Source organism: Antechinus flavipes, chromosome 5, assembly GCF_016432865.1.
Source record: "Antechinus flavipes isolate AdamAnt ecotype Samford, QLD, Australia chromosome 5, AdamAnt_v2, whole genome shotgun sequence".
In the NCBI taxonomy this organism is placed as follows: domain Eukaryota; kingdom Metazoa; phylum Chordata; class Mammalia; order Dasyuromorphia; family Dasyuridae; genus Antechinus; species Antechinus flavipes.
In genome coordinates, this window is record NC_067402.1 from 89,337,920 (window position 1) to 89,354,347 (window position 16,428).

At 34.5% G+C, this 16,428-nt stretch overlaps 1 protein-coding gene across 5 annotated transcripts in view; it reads left to right on the plus strand.

Annotated features, from left to right (window-relative positions):
* KMT2C (lysine methyltransferase 2C) overlaps positions 1 to 16,428 on the plus strand; it is a 248,676-nt gene that overhangs the window by 230,779 nt on the left and 1,469 nt on the right. For all 5 annotated transcript variants that reach the window (XM_052000663.1, XM_052000665.1, XM_052000666.1 and 2 more), the window contains exons 52-62: positions 1,434 to 1,689; positions 2,647 to 2,786; positions 3,044 to 3,151; positions 4,343 to 5,462; positions 7,373 to 7,509; positions 8,699 to 8,841; positions 9,120 to 9,288; positions 12,862 to 12,978; positions 13,442 to 13,515; positions 13,825 to 13,933; positions 15,903 to 16,428. The exon at positions 15,903 to 16,428 is cut by the window's right edge and continues 1,469 nt beyond it. In XM_052000663.1, coding sequence (XP_051856623.1) covers positions 1,434 to 1,689; positions 2,647 to 2,786; positions 3,044 to 3,151; positions 4,343 to 5,462; positions 7,373 to 7,509; positions 8,699 to 8,841; positions 9,120 to 9,288; positions 12,862 to 12,978; positions 13,442 to 13,515; positions 13,825 to 13,933; positions 15,903 to 15,995 — 2,466 coding nt within the window. In that variant the 3' untranslated portion in view covers positions 15,996 to 16,428. The remainder of the gene's footprint in view (positions 1 to 1,433; positions 1,690 to 2,646; positions 2,787 to 3,043; positions 3,152 to 4,342; positions 5,463 to 7,372; positions 7,510 to 8,698; positions 8,842 to 9,119; positions 9,289 to 12,861; positions 12,979 to 13,441; positions 13,516 to 13,824; positions 13,934 to 15,902) is intronic.

The window sequence follows — 16,428 nt, forward strand, 5'->3', positions numbered from 1 at the left end:
CCAAAAAAGTAATTTATCCAGCAAATAGATAATTACTTTTAAGCAAAAGGATAAGATATCCCGAGGCAATTTGGGTTTAGAGAACAAGTTACAATACACTGTACAGGAACATGACAAAAAATATCACTGGTTACAAGTTTTGTAAAGATTTAATTGCTTTCTGTTACATTCTGAGATTATTATAAGCCAGATTATGCTCATAATAGTATTTTAAAAAACAGTTGAGGCAGAAATGAGATTTGAAGCTTTAAGCCAAACCTTTCCCAGATCTTTTGAAGATTAAAACAGAAACAATAAAATGGGATAGGTTATAACTGCTGTTTTATGGCCATTTCATTTTCTTAATGATAGTAATGGAATCAGTGCATTTAGATTCTTCCTACTTTCAGCACCGAAGTAGTGACTACTTAGGAAAGTAGTAAATGAATTCAAAAATACCTGACCAAAAACCTAACGAAATAATACTCAGTGCAATGTACTGTAATCTAAAACCTCATAAGAGAAATGATTTTGAAAGGAGGAAATTTCAAAGAAATGGGGAAAAGAATCAAGGGCATTATCCAAAAAAGGCAAGCAAGTTATCAATTTATAGGCTTCCTTACTCCTATAACCCTTATTTGGAAAAGTCTTTGTAAATATAGTAGGCATCTGCAAAATATGTAGGCTTTTTCAGGTAACTCTACTTCATACTATCTCTTGAATCACATGATTTCTTAAGAGTTGTAGAAAGTTAAGATTCCTCTTTATCATTTGTTTGACAGAAGAAAAGTACAGATGGATGATGAGCCTGGTCAAGAATTAAGGAGATGGAGGGCATTAGAATGAACCATATATAAGTTGTTGTATAGAATTTCAGTTTTATAAAATTGTTTGCTTCTCCTGTCACTTCTTCAATAGCAATTAGTATCACTAATTTGGCTATAAATTTTTGCATAATTACAATTGAATGTACAAAATGAGAATATAAATGATCGAAATAATTAGACTCTTATTGGAAATAGTGACAAACAAAAGTAGTTTCACTGAAATTAAGGCTATGTGTGACTGAAAAAGTAAGGAAACCAATAAATATAAAATAAAAAATAATAATAGATGCATGGTTCAAAAACTGCTACAAAACAGAACCAGATAAAGTATGTTGAATAGAGTTCTGAAAATATTTTTAGAGTGGTACAGAGAAGAATTGCACCAACTTTAACAATAGATTTGTGTTTTATTCTGCTGCTGGTATTACCCATGACTATATGTCCTTAAGTCCATTTTAATACCATTAATATTAATGTAGTTTTCTCTAAGAAATTCATAAATTCTCTAAGAAATCATAAGTTCCAAATAATGTGATAGGAAGATTTCCTGAAACAGTGTTATTTTATGATATTCTGTTGTTCATTGTTACTTTTGAATGACGATAAAATTTTACTTCTTGTTTTTAGAATATTAGTAATGTTGTGGCTGCATTTTCTGATCTCCTTCACGTACGAATTCCTAACAGTTATGAGGTCAGTAATGCTCCAGATATTCCTTCCCATGTGGGCTTGATAAATGGCTCCCGTGTAAATCCTGGCTTAGAATATCGGCAGCAATTACTCCCACATGCTCCTCCTCCACCAGTATCCATGAGCCATGGAAGATTAGTAGCTTCTTACAAACTCAAACAACCAAATATACCATTTCCTCCAACAAGCAATGGTGAGTTACTTTATAACATTCTCATTCATAATTCTTAAAGTTAAGATTTCTCGGGCTATTTTTTTAGAATTTAGTTTATAACTAATATTTGTATACTATACTAGCCAGAAGGAAGTATATGTTATATTTGTTATTTAAGAATTTCTTGAAACCCTATTACTTTTTTAGTCATTCTTTTCTATTCTCTGGAAGTGTGTGACATAGCAATATGAAATAAAATATACTCGTAGATCTAGTTGGTGTAGCTAAATGGTGCAATGGATAAAATAGAGTCTGAAAAATTCATTTTCTTGAGTTCAAATCCAGCGTCAGACATTTATACCTATATGACACTAAGCAAATCATTTTACTCCTATTTGCCTCAATTTCCTCATCTGTCAAATGAGCAGGAGAAGGGAACAACAAACCACAGCAGTATCCAAGCCAAATGAAGAAGAAGAATAGATGAAAAGACTGAACAGCAAAATGATATAGTTGGGGAGGAATAATTTAAATAGATTTAACAATTGGTTTTTAAAATTAGCTTTCATATGAGGTTCTGTTGGAAGTACTGTTTCATAACTGCAGCGAATGATTTTTATTGTCTTAGTACAAGCATTTTTATAAATCTTTTATCATTTACATTCATGTTTGCTTGTAGAACATCTATTATTACATATGCTATGTGAATTAAAAATAACTTGTTAAATAACAATCATACTTAGTTTGAAAGCATTGCTTATTCTACATCTGAATTTGTATTAATAAAATTATGCAGCTTTTACTTGATTCTTTTTATTTTACCTAACTTAAGTCTCAGTCCTCTGTTAGTCTCTTAAAATATGTTTCCTCAAATAAAGCTTGTCAGTGTGAATTCAAGTGGACATATTTCCTTTAACAGTATGTATCATTTCACTTGAAGTACAGTATTGTCACCAAGTATTTCCATACTTTATAAACACTTTTTTTATTTTTCAGGTCTAGCTGGTTATAAGGATCATAATCAAAATATTGCTGATAACTCTGCACTTAGACCACAGTGGTGTTGTCATTGTAAAGTGGTCATTCTTGGTAGTGGTGTTCGGAAATCTTTTAAAAGTCCAGGCTTTCTGAAACAGGTATCTAAAACCTAAAACCTGCATTGCTTTTCCTCAGTCAGAGTAGATTTTTCATACTCCATTTGTATGTGTACACACACTCACTCACTCACTCACTCTGGCACTTTGGCTAGGAGAGAATCAGGGGGATGGTATAAGTATTCAAAGCTGCATTTACCACTGTTGTAATGTTCCACTTTAGCATTTAGCAGAGTGGATGTTTCTTGAGTGTTTTATAATGCTGAAATGTTCGCATACCTTTTCTCTTTGATTCTCAGGATTCCCAAGAAAGCTCTGATAGAGGGGAAAAGGACATTGTTTTTTGTAGTAATAACTGTTTTGTTCTTTATTCAACGACTATACAAGGAAAAAACTCAGAACACAAGGTAAAATTGTAAACATGGGACTAATGCTATTTGATTTTCTCAAAGGTGATAAATAACTGTTTGAGGGGAACTGTGATTTCACCTTTACTTGACATCGTTGATCCACAATTGTATTCCATAACCACTTTTAATACATAATGGAAAATTGAAGGCAAATTCCTTTGTATTGTAATTGTTTAAAAATCTGATGGCAAGAGTCTAAAAAAGGGGAAATATAAGTAATCAGATCTCATTCATTCCTAACACTGTCATGACTGGGACTTGAAGCTAGCTTTCCTATGTTCTATTCTGGAGGTCCTGAAATAATTTCTTTCATGATTCTATTCTTGATATCTTAAAACATTGCAAAAAATGTTCTGTTGAGAAAGTGAATATTGTATGAGGAAGGCTTTACATTCTTCTCCTTCTCAGCAGAGGAAAAGGTCTTTATTTGGTTTCATCTAATGTAAAAGTTAAACAGTACTTTTTTAAGTAGCATTGTTCAACTTTGTCATTCTTACTGTGCTATTCAACAACTCAGCAAACATTTTGAGTACATTGGCAAAATACATTTCCCAGCAAATACCCAAATAGACATTCCTACATAGTGTATTCTCAAAATTAATTTCAGTAAGACTTTATTAAGTATCTACTATGCATGGAACACTATTAGGTACTAAGGATATATCACTTTCATGACGATTCTCTTTTTATTGGAGGCAGGAGTGGATCTTGCTTCTTAACTTACCTTCTTTTTGTTATATGTTTCTGCTCTGTAGCAGAAAAGGCACTTGTTAAATGCAGAGAATTATTTAAAGTACCTTTAAAAAAATTATCTCCACTAACAATGTTATTTGTTGGATTTAATAAAATTTATTAGAGTTTATATATAACATAGGGAAATAATGGGAAGAAAGGCAAAAGTAGCATTGATGGGAGAAGAGATAAGGGAATATTGAATTGAAAGATCAGTCTCAAAACCTACTCTGATATTGTTTATTGTGGTCAAATCTTTAATATCTTAGATTGACGCTCCTTTTTACCACTTATTAAATTCTTTCCCAATAATTTCTAAAGTTTTTCTTAAATAAGTTTAAAAATAAAATTCATTGATATCAGCATTTCTTGCTTTAACATGTTCAAATTTGAACAGTTCTTGGGGTTATCTCTGTTCTTTGTAACATGATTTTTTTGTTTTGTTTTGTTTTACAGGAGTCTCTCCCTTCCTTGCCACACTCACCAACAAAAGATATGCCCCCTAAAGTGTTCCATCAGTACAGTACTAACATCTCCACCTTAGATGTCCATTGTCTCCCCCAGCTTCAGGAAAAAGTCTCTCCTCCAGCATCACCTCCCATTACTTTCCCCCCTGCCTTGGAAGCAGCCAAAGTAGAGGCAAAGCCAGATGAACTGAAAGTAACAGTGAAATTGAAACCTCGCCTGAGAGCCATCCATAGTGCTTTTGATGAGTGTAGACCACTAAGTAAGAAATGGAAAGGGATGAAATGGAAGAAATGGAGCATTCATATTGTAATTCCCAAGGGCACTTTCAAACCACCATGTGAAGAAGAAATAGATGAGTTTCTAAAAAAGCGGGGCACTTCCCTGAAACCTGACCCTGTGCCTAAAGACTATAGGAAGTGTTGTTTCTGTCATGAAGAAGGTGATGGATTAACTGATGGGCCAGCAAGGCTGCTTAACCTTGATTTAGATCTTTGGGTCCATTTGAACTGTGCTCTTTGGTCCACAGAGGTCTATGAGACACAAGCTGGTGCCTTAATAAATGTGGAACTGGCACTTCGGAGAGGCCTGCAAATGAAATGTGTGTTCTGTCACAAAATGGGCGCCACTGGCGGCTGTCACAGGTTTAGGTGCACCAACATTTATCACTTTACCTGTGCCATTAAAGCACAATGCATGTTTTTTAAGGACAAAACAATGCTTTGCCCCATGCACAAGCCAAAGGGAACTCATGAGCAAGAATTAAGTTATTTTGCAGTCTTTAGAAGGGTCTATGTTCAACGAGATGAAGTTCGTCAGATAGCTAGCATTGTGCAACGTGGAGAACGTGACCATACGTTCCGAGTAGGAAGCCTCATCTTCCATACAATTGGTCAGCTATTACCACAGCAGATGCAAGCATTCCATTCTTCTAAAGCTCTCTTCCCTGTTGGATATGAAGCCAGCCGACTATATTGGAGTATGCGGTATGCAAATAGACGTTGTCGTTATTTATGTTCTATTGAGGAGAAGGATGGGCTTCCCATGTTTGTAATCAAAATTGTGGAACAAGGCCATGAAGATCTTGTCCTTACTGATACCTCTCCTAAAGGTAACATGCAGTTACGTTAACTCTAAATTACTGAGATTTTTCCATGTATTGCCTCTTCTTCTTAATTTTCTAACACACTTTTTGCTTTATATTTTAATAAATCTTTGATAAATTGTTAAGAATCATCTTTTGAGTTACAAAATGAGAGTCTATACAAACTTGGTTGGATAATGATACAATTTTTGGAAGACACATTATGATCCTAGTAGCTTTTAGAAGATCCAGATAAATGTATATTTTAAATAATAGCTTTCAAACATGATTCTGGTAGTGATTAAATCAGGACTGCAGCATTATTCATCTTGAAACCTATATCATATTTCATAAAACTCCTGTTGTTGGTATTTCTTTACTATACCTATATATGGACTTTGTCAAGAGTCAGCATTCGCTGAGGATTTGATCTGAGGCATACTTCCAATACTTTACTTGAACAAACAGTATTTAGCATCAACATCCTATATTTGGTAGTTTGGGGCTGCCTGAGTTCAGTCACTCTGGTCAACTATATTTGAAAATTTGGATTTGTTCCTGAAGCTAAAAGGAAGATACTTTGGAAGTCATGAGTTCCACCCTCCTCCATTTACAAATGAGGAAACTTGAGGTTTACAAAGATTTGCTTGCCTGTAGTTACAGAGTGGCAAATCTTTGAGGATTAGAATCCAACTCTGCAGTTGCAAACCAGTGAATGCTCTTAAATTTCTGTTTGGATATATTGGTAACACCTCTTCCCTCCTACATGGACCCTGGTCTGAAATGGTGTGAAATGATAAAAACAAAGCTTTCTCACAATACGGTTCTGTTTGTTTTTACTTTATGTACCATAAAAAGTAGTTTGGAGTAAGCTTCTAGTTCAGCATTCACTGAACTTTATGAGAAACAGGAAGGTAATCAGAAATTTAGTGATATATGCTAAGAAAGAGAGATCCTTTAGCTTTCCTTTGGATTTCATAAAGTACTCTGTTAAAACTAGAGAGCTGTTAAGGTCTTTTAAGCTCAGAACTAACTTCAGTAATGAACTCTAGCCACAATGATAATAATGTAAGGCAAATATAACTTTGACATGTTCCCTGCCCTCTAGCTGTCTGCCTTATAATAGCAACAAAATATTATGCAAGCCGGAGAGGCAATGACAAACTAAATTGATTTAACTCTTATTAAATTTCTTACTGCTTTGAGAAAATTTAGAGACATTTTTGTCCATATCCTTAAACACATTCCATATACACAATCAACTTTTTTCCTCCAGCTTTACATGGACTATAACATTCTCAGTCAGGCAGTTGTAGCCAGCTGTGCCCAGAACCACATAAGAAATTTAATAATTGTTAAGTAAATTTAGTTTGGAATTGCCTCTCCCTATTCACAAAGCTTTTCATAGTCAAATTAAGGCAAATGGCTAGAGGGTAGGGAACGTGTCATAATTACAGTCTTTTACATGGCCTGTCATTGTAAAGCATTCATTATTGAGCAACTTTGAAGTTCAAAGCTTTAAAATAATTTTAACTGCTTTTTCATCAAATGATCAACTTATATCATTTTATGTTTATCAGTAGGAAATGAGATGATTAAAAAAAAAATTCAGTAAAAAGCCCAAATAAAATTTTGAGATGAAGTTGGTCACCATAAGTTATATAGAGAAGACAATATGGAAACTGCATTAACTCATTAGGATTGAATTTTGATTTATTATTATATTGGAATATATTTGTTTGATATGAACTCTTCTTTCTCTCATTTAGCTATTAATGTAGTGATTGTTACTGGGTCCGTTTAGTATTGGTAGATTCTTTGGGGGGAATAGTTATTAATAAATCATTTGACTATTCTATCTCTTAAGTACTTTAGATCTTCTGTCATTTGTCACTATAATAATGTCTGTCACTGTAATGTTTTTGATTGTCATTTAGGTGTTTGGGATAAAATTCTGGATCCTGTTGCATGCGTTCGAAAAGAATCTGAAATGCTTCAGCTCTTTCCTGGGTATTTAAAAGGAGAAGATCTATTTGGTTTAACAGTCTCTGCTGTGGCAAGAATAGCTGAATCAGTGAGTTGCTTTGATTAAGTTGTAAAAGAGATATTTTCTTTGATACTGGAAAATTTCTTTTTATTAACATAAATGGTTGCTGAATGAAGTATTTTATTTAATGTCTTTCATGAAGTAAGTCTTCTAATGGCCTTGATCTTATAACATATAATATTTGCTGCCAACTTTTTTACTTTAAAGACAGTGCTATTTTTGGATGAGACTTGTTAATCAGACTTGATGAATCACATTTTCCACGGTTGTAGGATATCTAAAACCAAAGCTAAAAGAGACAGGTAAAAGGGCAATAATAGTTGATGTTGGAGAAAGTGCAAGAAAGCCCTTACAGGTTATTTACTAGAACTGTATAATTTCTTTCTTGGGTGGCCCAATACTGCATGAAAAAACTCAAAGTTATATGAGTTTCTATATTAGAGTGGCAGAGTCTGGGAAATAAAATAGAAATTTTCTTAGAAATAAATTAGCACTTTCCCAAAGTAGTCTGAATACTAACCTCACATCTCTGATATGAAATATGTTGTAATATTTAAAATGAAAATTAAACTAATGTGCAAAAATAGCTAAGAAAGTAAACAGTGGAGAGTAGTGGAGCTATGAGACTCAGAATTCAAATAAGTTATTTGATTACCTAGAGCTATTTATATTGATAACAAGTATCAGAAGCTGAAGTTGTTTCTCAACTTGGTATATACGTTGCTTGCCACTTTGTGAAAAGAAACCTATCTTTTCTTTTTTTAGAGGAAAGTTGGCAAGGATCATTAACTCTCTTTAGAGATCAGTTTGCAATATTTATACTTAATGTTTGGTGCCATGCAAAAATTTGGCCCCTGCTTGGCCACTTAAATTCTTAAATTGTGTGAACGTTGGCAGGTCATTCTATGTGTAAAATAAGCACATTGGGCTAAGTGATTTCTTAGTTCCCTTCTGTGATCTACAGTGTATGCACACATACAGCTTTTAGAAAATATTTTAGGAACAAAAAAGTGCATTTTCATTGTTGAAAATATTCGCAAGCATTGTTCATATAGAGGCAGACTGACATTTTCATTGGAGATTCCAGATCTCTTTTTTGCCATGCGGTCACTTTTGTTGCACAGGATTTGATCCCTTCCTTTCCACTCTGACTAGAGACTAGGTAGGGTCTTTTTTCACGTATGTTAACCTTCTTTTGTTCCATTTTTCTTTTCAGCTTCCTGGGGTTGAGGCATGTGAAAACTATACCTTCAGATATGGCCGGAATCCTCTCATGGAACTTCCTCTTGCCATTAACCCCACGGGCTGTGCCCGTTCTGAACCTAAAATGAGTACCCATGTCAAGAGGTTTGTGTTAAGGTATTTTGTTTTAACTTCACATAGTACAGCCCAGGGTTTCTAGGCTCTGTAGTGGTTTCCTTGTGCTTTATTTGTCTGCTGCTCACAAACCCTGTCGTCTCCGGCTGTGTATGTGCATGCCCAATTGAAGAGAGCTCTACTGTGTTGTACCTGCTGATCGGCTTTCCATGTGTGTGCGTCTGATCAGGAAGGATGGGAAAAACCATGCGGCTTTGTGCCTTGTTCAGAGATGTCTTCAGTTTTCTTTGTATTTTGTGTTTATATGCCAATGCCTACAGGCCTCACACCTTGAATAGCACCAGCACCTCGAAATCCTTTCAGAGCACAGTCACTGGAGAGTTGAATGCCCCTTACAGCAAACAGTTTGTCCATTCTAAATCCTCTCAATACCGCAAAATGAAGACTGAATGGAAATCCAATGTGTATTTAGCACGGTCTAGGATTCAGGTGAGCTGAAACTCTATGAATATGTTTTATGCTCTGCATATATAAAATTTATATAACATGTGTGATAAGAATTCCATATGGTTCTTAGGATAATTTTTTAAATATCTATTTTCTTGATTTCATTCCTATGCCAAAATAATTTGCCATATGTGATAATGTGATGATTAACTGTACATTCAGGTTATGAGTTATTTTATCCCAGGTAATATCCTAAATTAAGATGATGATTTCACATATCTTGAGAAAGAAATATGGACAAAGAAAATAGACGGGATTTAGAAAAGGGTGGAAGCTAGGAGGATGTAATTTAAGTTTCATTGAGTTATGAGGATGAACAAAGATCAATTTCATTATTTCCAAGGAATGAGAAGGCCTGTCTGAAAACAAGAGAATGTAAATCTAATTTTCTCCCTATCTTGGTCGATAGAAATCATATTTTAATTTTTATAGTCCTGGATATTATAATAAATTATAATAAATATACTTAGTATGTTAAATGAAGTGGATTAAGAATATAGAGACGATTCACTCCTTACCGTAAGTAAGAATAGAGCCTATGGAATCTCAAAATTGAGTCATTCTTGGAAATTTTTATTCCCATTCTGAATTAATCATCCTATCATATGGTTAGCTTCTGCATAAACTTGTAGAGTAATGTTGAAAAATAATGTTTCTATGGAGAAAAGAAGATACAACACTATTTTTCTTTTTTTTTTTCTTAAATTCCTTGTCAAGTTCAGTCCTCCAAATACACTGGAAAAATCCAGACAGATCTCCTGTGACCAATTTGGTGGATAAAGGTGCACAGGGATTTTTTGGTACTTTTGTTCATCATTCAGGTGCAGTTAATTGAACTAGGATGAGATGTCTATTAAGAAACAAAGAGTAGGATGATAGCTGCGTTATTTTTTTTTTAAAATTATTATAGCTTTTTATTTACAAGATAAATGCATGGGTAATTTTTCAGCATTGACAATTGCAAAACCTTTTGTTCCAGTTTTTCCTCTTCTTCCCCTCTCTCCCTCCCCTAGATGGCAGGTTGACTAATATGTGTTAAATATGTTAAAATATAAGTTAAATACAATATATGTATACATATCCATACAGTTATTTTGCTGTACAAAAAGAATCAGACTTTGAAATAGTGTACAATTAACCTGTGAAGGAAATCAAAAATGCATGAGGACAAAAATAGAGGGATTGGGAATTCTATGAAGTGATTCATACTCATTCCCCTGAGTGTAGCTGGTTCAATTCATTACTGCTCTATTGGAACTGATTTGGTTCATCTCATTGTTGAAGAGGGCCACATCATCAGAAATGATCATCATATAGTATTGTTGTTGAGGTATATAATGATCTCCTAGTCATGCTCATTTCACTTAGCACCAGTTCATTTAAGTCTCTACAGGCCTTTCTGAAATCATTCTGCTGGTCATTTCTTACAGAACAATAATATCCATATACCACAGTTTATTCAGCCATTCTCCAATTGATGGGCATCCACTCATTTCCAGTTTCTGCCCACTACAAAGAGGGCTGCCACAAACATTCTTGCACATGCTAGGCTTTTTTTTTTTTTAAGAGTATTATTACCACCTTGCCAATCTTGCACAAGAGAACTCAGTCCATATGAAAGAAATCTATTTCCTTTCTCCTTTCCTCTCTCCCTCCTTTTTTTTCTCCTTTTCCTTCTTTCCTCCCATTGCTTTATGAATCATATTGGGAGAGAAAAATCAGAACAAAAGGGAAAAACCATGGGAGAGATTAAAAAAAAAAAGTGAACATAACATTTGTTGATTTACATTCAGTCTCCAAGGTTCTTTTTTGGGATGTAGATGGCATTTTCTGTTCAGAGTCTGTTGGGATTGCTTTAGATCACTGAAGTACTGAGAAAAACCAAGCCTTTCAAAGTTATTGTCACATGTTCTTCCTGTTACTGTGTACAATGTATTCCTGGTTCTGCTTGTTTTGCTCAGCATCAGTTCATGTAGATCTTTGCAAGCCTTTCTAAAATCAGTTCATCATTTTTTGAAGAACAATAATATTCCATAACTTTCATATTCCACAACTTGTTTATCCATTCCCCAAATTGATGGGCATCTACTCATTTTCCAATTTTGCTACCTTAAAAAGAGCTGCTACATACATTTTTGCTCATGTGGTTCCTTTTTCCTCCTTTATGATTTCCTGAGGATATAGAACCAGTAATGGCACTGTTGGGTCAAAGGGTATGCAGTTTTATACCTTTTGGGCCTAGTTTTAAATGCTTGGATCCCTTTACAACTTCACCAACAATGCATTAATGTCCTAGTTTTTTTACATTCCCTCTAACATTTATCATCTTTTCCTGTCATCTTAGTGAAAAACCTATTTTCTTAGTCATCATTAACCATCTTATTTCACTGAAGATTCTTTCAAGAATGAATTCTTTTCACTAAACATAATTTAATTTTCCTTTTTTTTTTTTTTTTTTAAACTATTGGTTGGGAGCAGCTAGGTGGAAGCAGTGGATAGCGCACCAGCCCTGAAATCAGTAGGACCTGAGTTCAAGTCTGGTCTCAAACATTTAACACTTCCTAGCTGTGTGACCCTGGGCAAGTTACTTAACCCCCGTTGCCTCAGCAAAAACAAAAAACAAAAAAACCTATTGGTTTTCTAGGTAAACCAAAATGGCAGCACTAATTTGAGTCGGCAGATTTTCTTAAAAGGACAGAAAAAAAGTTATTCCCTCTTTGTTGAAACTTTCCAAATACTTTTCATCCAAACAATAGTAATTGAAATATTAACTTATACTATAATTAGCCCATTAGCTTATTTTACTTCCTCCTGATGAATTTACATGGTCATCTTACTGTACTGCTGCTATATAGCAACAAAATAACATGGTAAGTAATTATGAAAGGCTGAAATAATTTATGTACTCTTTCCTTAAGGGCAGGTCTGATCATGTCACTTCATCTACTCTATCAATTCTGAGGGCTTTCTATTGCCATAGTATCTAGAATAAATTTCTCTTTAGCTTTTAAAATACCTTACCACCTGGCCCTCATCTGTTTTTCTAACTCTTGTTGGATCTTATTCTCACTTTGACTCTTGTTGGATCTTATTCTCACTTTGACACTCATGATCCAGCCAAACTGTCCTTCTTCTTTTTCTTTACATGCTGCACTCTACATCTTCTATATTCTTGTCTTTGCACTGGAAATCTGTATATATTAAGATATACATCTATATCTAGATATGTATATATGAATGAGTCCAGAATCATAATGGTATATTTTGTCAACTTATTATATATGTAGAAAAAAAAAAACAAAAGCAAATTCATTATGATATTAAGGGACGATGATCAAGACAAAGATAGTGGAAAATAGAAGGATTATTAAAGTTTTAAAACTACATGAATTTGGCGTGGCGGAACAGTGAGTTCACAAATTCCAGATTATAACATATACAGTGAAAAGACTATGAGAGTCTAGTTGATATCTTAAGTTTGGTGGGTTTTTTTTTTTTTTTAACAAAATATAGTTGTTATTCTGATGCAGTTCTGAATTTCATGGTCTTTTACAGGGACTAGGCTTATATGCTGCTAGAGACATTGAAAAGCACACCATGGTCATTGAATACATTGGAACCATCATCCGAAATGAAGTAGCAAACAGAAAAGAAAAGCTGTATGAGTCTCAAGTAGGTATTCTCTCTCTCTCTCTCTCTCTCTCTCTCTCTATATATATATATATATATATATATATATATATATATATATATATATGTTTGCAAATCTAAACTATACCCAAATTTAAAATGATACCAAGCTCCCCCAGAGCGACTAAAAAAAAAGGACCAAATCTGATCATCTTGTTCAGTCAGTTATGTTGAATAAAGCACCTGGTACTTTTCTCTTTTCATCTTCCCTATTTGCAGATAGAATCCCATAACATTACATGTGTCTTTGACCAAAGTTACCATTTGTAGATATGGATCAGTAAGTGAGATGTACTTAATTTCCCAACCTGTTTTGACAAAATGTTTAGCAAGCTGAAGCAGAAACAAGTGTCCTGTTGTAGGTTGGCGATTATTCATGGCTTCTTGTAGGGAGAAATTGCACTGTATTTATTGATTTCCTTTTTTTTTTTTTTTTTTTTTAAAGAATCGGGGTGTGTACATGTTCCGCATTGATAATGATCACGTCATTGATGCCACATTAACAGGAGGGCCTGCAAGGTAAGTGACCCTAGATAGAATAAGTTACTTTCTTTCCCTAAGTTGTTCACATGATAGCAAAAGAGAAATTGAAGAAAGATTTGAGTAGTATGATGCTGTCAAGTAGTATTTGTTCAGTTTCTAATTTAAGGATAGATAAGTCATTTAAAAAAAATAAATCTTTTAAATTTCTTTAGGTTGAATTTATAATTTTTCAAGGTAAGGTTTAAAAGAAAGGTGATTTTTCTCTTAATAAAAATTGAATTTTGTTTAGCTCATTCCAGATTGACTTGGAATAAAAAAATACTTTCTAAAATGATGGCTTTGCAGGTATATCAACCATTCATGTGCACCTAATTGTGTGGCTGAGGTGGTGACATTTGAAAGAGGACATAAAATCATCATTAGTTCCAATCGGAGAATCCAGAAGGGGGAAGAAGTAAGTAATTAAGGGGATGTTGGGGCTTTTCTTAAAGAAAATTGTTACTGTACAAAAGGCCTTGACAAATTTTGCCTGAGGAAATTCAATTTATTTTCCCAAAAATAATTATGCTATTCAATGACAGTGAGATTAGCCCTATATTCTTCATATATGGGTCAGGTCATCCCAAGATGAAAAGGAATTTTCGATAGAAGAGAACTCTGAGGAACTGATAATGAATTCTGAAAATGGGATTAATTATCTTTTGCCTTTTTTATACTCTCCTTTAATGTGACTGTAACTCCAAGAAGAACAGAGCTTCCTATAACTCACTTTTGTAACTTTTATGGTTAGACATCATAAAATAACATTGAATATGATATATTAAAATTGGAGTCTAATTTGTGATTTTATAATCCACCCTACTCTCATCTTTCCCTCTCTCCCCCCAACCTTTATAAAACAACAAAATGAAGATCATCTGAGGGATCTTACAGTATATTAAACTATTGGAAAGCTTTGATTTGGGGAAAAGTTTTCCCTATATTCCTATATTGAGTTAAATTCCCTATAATTTCTGCTATTTAATCCCAGGGTTCTAGTTTTTTAATAGCAAACAACTCTGACCTCTCTTCTAAATTTTAGCTCATCAAATAGCTGTTGGAAACTGCAAACATCCCCATATCCTCCATTAATTTTTTATATTGTTTTGGTTGCCAATATCTCATCATTCTGACTATGTTCCTCTTCCACATTTGTAATATTAAAGACACTGTCTCTCTGGTAAGGAGGAGTACAGTACATGATTACCTTTTGTAATCTTACACAACACTTCAATTTTGTTTACAGAGTACTTTACAGCTTAAGAACCATCTTCCTCATAGTAACTTTGTAAAGTGTTGGTAATATAGGTGTTTTACAAATGAGAAAACTGAGGTTTATATTTAGGACTATAATTTATATCTGGGTCCAGGCATAGACTAAAACAGCCTCATCCATCTCATCTTGCTTCCAGGTCAGGATTGCAGATGTCTTTCTCCCTACTATTGCTTCCCCTCCTCTCCCCCCCCCCGCCCCCATCCCCACCTCTTTTACTCTTGTGCGTGGCCATTATACCCAAATGTGTGCTTAGAACTTAGTTTTTCCACACAGAGTGCTATCAGAGCGGTATTCCCCTATTATATGCTTGGGTTTTTTTGGTTGTTGTTTTTTGTTTTGTTTGACTTCCTTGCTAGATTTTACATTTAGTGCCCATAGATTTAATGAATTCTGGACTATTTTTTAACCTGGTGGCATTTTAAGATTGATATTTCCTAATTTTTCCAGATTTTTTCCTAATTGCGTGCATAGATTTGAGAGTCCTGCTCCGCTGTCTACGTTCATGTAATGAAAATTTTGAACAAGACAGTTGGGACCCAAGTAGAGATGTCACTTTAAGGAAACAGTGTGCATCAGTCTCCCCCCAGCCCGAGCTCACTCTGTGTCCTTGGACCTTTCTCTCTCTCTCAGAATCAGTCACAGGTTCAATTGATTCCCTAAATCTACATAATTAGCTCTAATGTCTTTGTAGTCATCTCTAGCTACAAGTCCAAAAATGAAACTCCCCTACCTCCTTGCCATCCTCGATTTAACTTCCTCCAAATTTTTCTGTGCTTATTAAGAAAGACCTGAGGTATTTTAACAGGGAAGATTGCATGAAGGAGGTGGTACCTGAACTGAGCCTTGAAGGAGGTGGTACCTGAACTGAGCCTTGAAGGAAGACTAGGATTCTTAGAGGCAGTTCTCTGCCTCTAATTCTTTAAAAGTATTGGGGAGCAAGTCACTTGTCAGTGTTCCTTTTGAAGGTTTCCATATAAAATCTATTAGAACAAAGCCCAAAGGAACAATTAATTTTAAACAATGTTTTTCAGTGTTTTGTTTGATTTTGGGGTAAAAGGTACCCTCTTCTTCTTAAGACAATTACTTATACTTTCTTTCTCCTGGGCAGCTTTGTTATGATTATAAGTTTGATTTTGAAGATGACCAGCACAAAATTCCCTGTCACTGTGGAGCTGTAAACTGCCGAAAATGGATGAACTAGAATGCATTCCTTGACATCCATCTCAGAGGGCTGCTTGACCCTAAGAAGACATGATTCAACACATTGAATTTTGTGAACAAAAAAGGTTTTTTATGTTTGTTTGTTGTGTGATTTAAATGGCTACTGGGAATTGTGCTTTCTACAGTCCTTGGGTTAAGAAGCACCAGAAGGAAGCTGATTCAAGCAGACTTCCCAAAGCTAAATTACAGATGGTCCAGCACCTTTGTTTTTTGAGCTTCTTGAAGAGAAACTTTGAAGGGGGGGTATAAAGCCAATGGCTGCCCTGCTCTATGGTGGGGGAGGGATAGGAGGAGGGGCCTCCTATGAATGTAAGACTGAAATCACCAGCGAAAGGGAGATGTCCAAAGTGCTGGCCACAGCCTTATTTGATAAAGGGGCAGGCCCTCTAATTAAAAGAAAATTTTAAATAAAG